The sequence below is a fragment of the Aureococcus anophagefferens genome, assembly GCF_000186865.1.
Source record: "Aureococcus anophagefferens unplaced genomic scaffold AURANscaffold_4, whole genome shotgun sequence".
Taxonomy (NCBI): Eukaryota; class Pelagophyceae; order Pelagomonadales; family Pelagomonadaceae; genus Aureococcus; species Aureococcus anophagefferens.
The window spans coordinates 491,123-495,393 of NW_008705564.1; the positions used below are offsets into that span (position 1 = coordinate 491,123).

The window sequence follows — 4,271 nt, forward strand, 5'->3', positions numbered from 1 at the left end:
CGACTCTCCGCTTGAGCTCCGCCGTCGCGTCGCGGACGGCGGCCTTCGTCGCGCAGCGCGCGCGCGACAGCTCGACCTGGAGGGCCGCCTCGCGGACGAGGGCCGCCTCGAGCTCGTTGACGGCGGCGCGCTCGCGCCGCAGCGCGTCCGCGGCGCCGTCGAGCGCCCTCCGCCGCGCGGACGCCTGGAGCCTCGCGATCGTCGCCGCGTGCGCCGCCTCCTCGGCCCAGGCGGGGGCGGGCGGCGGCGGCGCCTCCCGGTCGGCCGCGGCCGCGAGGCCCCGCGCGGCCGCGGCCTCGGCGCGCTCCGCGCGCGCGCGCGCGAAATCCCGCGGCGTCCGCGACGACAGGCTCCTCTTCGGCTTCGACGGCGCCGACGACGCCGGCGCCGTCGCGGGCCGCGCCGTTTCCGGCGGCCGCGCCTTCGTCGGCGACGGCCGCCGCCGCGGCGACGGCGGCGGCTTCGCCGCCGCGGGCAGCGGCTCGACCGGGCGGTCCAGGACGTGGCACAGCGCCTCGAGGTGGAGGACATCCTTGGACCCGGCGGCGGCGAGCAGGTCGTCGACCTCCGTGGGCGAGACGTAGCCCAGCCCCGCGTCGCGGAACTTGCGCTGCGCGTCGCCCCGGCCCACGCCGGCCTCCGGCGCGCGCGACGCGAGCTTCGCCCAGAGGTGCGCGACCTTGCCGCCGTACTTGCCGTCGACGACCTCGCCGACGCAGCGCTTCAGGTCGTCGAGGGGCCGCCGCGGGAAGAGCCAGTCCGCGAACTCGGACCTGCTGACGACGCCGTCGCCGTTCGCGTCCAATCGGTCGCCGAATAAAGCGCTCTGCCGCCGCGACACGCGCACCCCCCCCGGGAGCTGGAGCGACCGCGCCCAGGCGCCCAGGGCCGACGTCGGCAACGAATTCTTCGCGTCCTTGCCGCGCTTCTTCGCGACGTCCGCGATCGCGGCGAAGGCCTGGACGACGGGGCTCGGCTCCGGCGCCGCGGCGTCGTAGTAGTCGCGCGCCGTCGTCCGTAATCCTTCCAGCACCGCGGCGAACTCGGCCTCGCCCTCCTCGGGCGCGTCGACGACGAACTGCTCGATCTCGTCGCAGGCGACGTCGCCGGAGCCGTCCGCGTCGACGGCGCGCCAGAGCACGCCGAGGTAGCGCCGGGGGACGCGGAACGCCGCGCGCCGCCGCGCGCCGAGCGACGCGACGGGCGCTTCTTTCAGGATCATGTCGCAGCGCGTCGTGAGCGCGTCGAGCGGGTGGTGGTCGACGAACTCCTCGCCGAGGTCAGCGGCGACGGCCGCGAGCTCGACGCCGCAGGCGCGCGCGAGTTCGTCGCCGTTCCTCGCGCCCGCGGCCTCGGCCGCCGACCCGGCCTTGACGCCCCTGACCCAGAGCGACCGCTCCGTGCGGGACGCGCACCGCTCCTCGACGACGAACCCGAGGCCCGCGAGCGTCGCGCCGTCGCCGCCCGGCAGCGCGAGGAGCACGTCCTCGACGCCCACGAGATCCGACGGGACGTCGTCGACGATTTCCACGCCCATGGACGCGACGAGCGCCTCGAACTCGGCCGCGTCGATCTCGCCGGAGCCGTCGGCGTCGATTTTAGCAAACTCCGACTTCAGCAGATCCCGGATCTTCACCTTGTCCTCGCCGGAGCAGAGGCCGCCGCCGAGGCCGCACCGCTCGAGGAGCGCGCCGCGGAGCTGCGCCGCGGCGACCGCGAACGCGCCCGCCTCGTCGCCGGCCGTCGCCGCCGCGGGGCCCGCCTCGCTCGCGTCGTCCTCGACCAAAAGCGCCCCGCCGGCGTCGCCGAGCCAGGCCCGGAACTCGCGGCCGTCGACGCAGCCGGACCCGTCGTCGTCGAGGCTCCGCGCGAGGACCCCAACCTCGCTCCGGCTCAGGGGCCCCTCGAAGTGGTCCGCCGCGCAGAGCGCCGCGCGCAGGTCACCCGCCGACACGAGGCCCCGCGACGACGCGTCGAGGGCGTCGAAGGTCACGCGCGGCATGGCCTCGTGCTCCGCCGCGCACCACCGCTGCACGTGCGCCCGCAGGGCCTCGAGCGGCCGCGGCGGCACGAGCCACGCCTGGGCGTCGTCGACGTCGACGACGCCGTCGCGGTCGCCGTCGAGGCGCTCCGCGACGACGAGGGCGCCGAAGCCGCCGAGCGCGCGGCCGCCGCCGAGGTCGAGGCCGAGCACGGCGGCGACGACGGCGGCGCGGTCGAGCGCGCCGCCGTTCGGCGCGCCGGGGACGCGCGCCGCGAGCGCGGCGAGCAGGTCGGCGCCGCTCGCGCCGCCGCCGAGCGCCGCCCGCGCCGCCGCGACGACGCGGTCGACGTCGCGCGCCTCGTCCGTCAGCGCGAGCTCCCGGAGCTCCGGGAACGTGATCCTCGCTTTCCCCGGCGCCTCGCCCCGCGCGACGCGCAGCTGCCGCGCGGCGCCGAGGAGCGGCAGGATGCGGCTCGCCGCCGCGACGTCGCTGTCGACGGGCGCGCCGACGCCGGCGCACCAGATCTCGAGGGCCGACGCGTCGCAGGCGCCGCGGCGGCTCGCGCAGTCCCAGGCCGCGGCGACGCGCGCCTCGAGGGCGTCCAACTCCTCGCCGCGGGCGTCCAACGCCTGCCGCAGCACGCGCACGGCGGCCTCGACGGTGTGGTGCAGGGATGGCTGCCCCTCCATCGTCGGCGGTTGGCTGCCTTGAATTCTTCAAGAACGCATGTTTTATCCTGTAGCGCGCGCATACAGCATGGGGCTGCCGTAGGCGTGGTTTTGACGCGCACATCGGAGCATGGTCGGCTTCGTCGACGAGCCCGACCTCAGCAGCGACGACGAGCCGGCGCCGGAGGAGGCGGCGGAGCCCGCCGCCGCCGACGAGGCCGCGGCGCCGGCGCCGGCCGCCGCGGCGGAGGAAGACGACGACGAGGAGGAGGCGGAGCCGCCGGAGCCCCCCTTCGACCCGCAGGAGGACGCGCGGCCCTACTGCGACGCGGAGCGCGACGACGAGCGGGGCATCTCGGACAAGTGGCAGCGGTACAACGAGGCCCTCATCTGCCTCATGGAGGACGACTACGACGGCGCCGAGGAGATTTTGAGGCCCCTCACGGACGAGGACGACGGCGAGATGGCCGAGGACCCGGACGCGCTCTACTGGATGGCGCGCGTCGAGCTGAAGCGCGCGAAGGACGCGGACGACGACGCCAAGGCGCGCGGCCGCCGGGCGCCGAGCGAGCATGCCTAAGCCGAGAAGCGGCGCACCATGGCCATGCGCTCGACGAACGTCGTCGGCGACGCCATGCTCTCCTTCGGCGCGGACGTCGCGCCCGGCGCGGCGCGGCCGCCGCCGCCGTCGGCGGACGGCGGCGACGGCGACGACGCGGCGCCGTCGTCGAGCGCGAACGCGGCGCCCTTCGAGCTCAACGCGAACCGCTGGGACCAGTTCGCCGCGGCGAAGTCGGCCCAGCACAAGTTCAAGGGCCTCCTCGCGCGCCGCGGGTCCGCGGCCCAGAACGTCGCGCCGCCGGCCGGCGTCGAGGCCGCGGAGCACTTTTTGGACCGCGCGCTCGAGGCCATCGAGGCCCACGGGTGCTGCGACGACTACGACGAGACGCTGCGCAAGATCCACCTCGAGCAGATGATCTTGGCCATGGAGAGCGGCGACACGAGGACCGCGCGGACCCTCGCGGAGGCCGGCGACATCGATTTGGAGGCGGAGACTAGGCTCGTGCTCGCGGAGCTCCTCCTCAAGAGCGGCCAGGAGAAGGGCGCCGCGCGCCAGACCGTGCTCGCGGTCCAGAGCAACAACGAGAGCCGGCGGACCATGCGCCAGACGATATCGAAGCGGGGCACGCACATGAACGTGCGGCAGAAGTCGATGATCTCCCACGCGCGCGGCCTCCGCGCGGCCGTCGCCGGCCTCGACGAGGACGACGCCATGGCCGACATGGGGCTCGGGCTCGACTGGGCCTTCGACGAGAAGCCCGACATGCTCGTGCGGGAGTAAGGCGACGCATATTTCGCCGGCTCGGGAAAATCGCAATATATCTAAGTTGCACTTTCCTTCAATATCGCTTCGAGGAAGGGTCAAGTTTTGTGATTGTTACTAGATCCAGTGCTTCGCATCTGATGCGTCTTGCATAAAGGACCGAACCTGCACCATGGCCGCCGTGCCTGACTCCCCGTCGTCGCTCTTCACGAGCGCGGACTCCCCGTCGTCGCTCTTCACGAGCGCGTCGCTCTTCGAGCAGCCCGCGAACAGCACCAACGCCTACGTGGACTG

The 4,271-nt window shown here is 74.5% G+C and overlaps 2 protein-coding genes across 2 annotated transcripts in view; one reads left to right on the forward strand and one right to left on the reverse strand.

The window, feature by feature from the left end:
- Window positions 1–3,251: 3,251 nt before the first annotated feature.
- Window positions 3,252–3,995, forward strand: AURANDRAFT_62021 (hypothetical protein; the record flags this gene model as incomplete). The annotated part of the gene is made up of 1 exon (XM_009035986.1): window positions 3,252–3,995. One exon carries the CDS (start codon window positions 3,252–3,254, stop codon window positions 3,993–3,995), a length of 744 nt encoding a protein of 247 aa, XP_009034234.1.
- Window positions 3,996–4,094: 99 nt separating this feature from the next.
- AURANDRAFT_62022 (hypothetical protein) overlaps window positions 4,095–4,271 on the reverse strand; it is a gene marked incomplete at both ends in the record, with an annotated part of 5,785 nt that continues 5,608 nt past the window's right edge. The window contains one exon of the mRNA XM_009036436.1: window positions 4,095–4,259. Coding sequence (XP_009034684.1) covers window positions 4,095–4,259 — 165 coding nt within the window. The remainder of the gene's footprint in view (window positions 4,260–4,271) is intronic.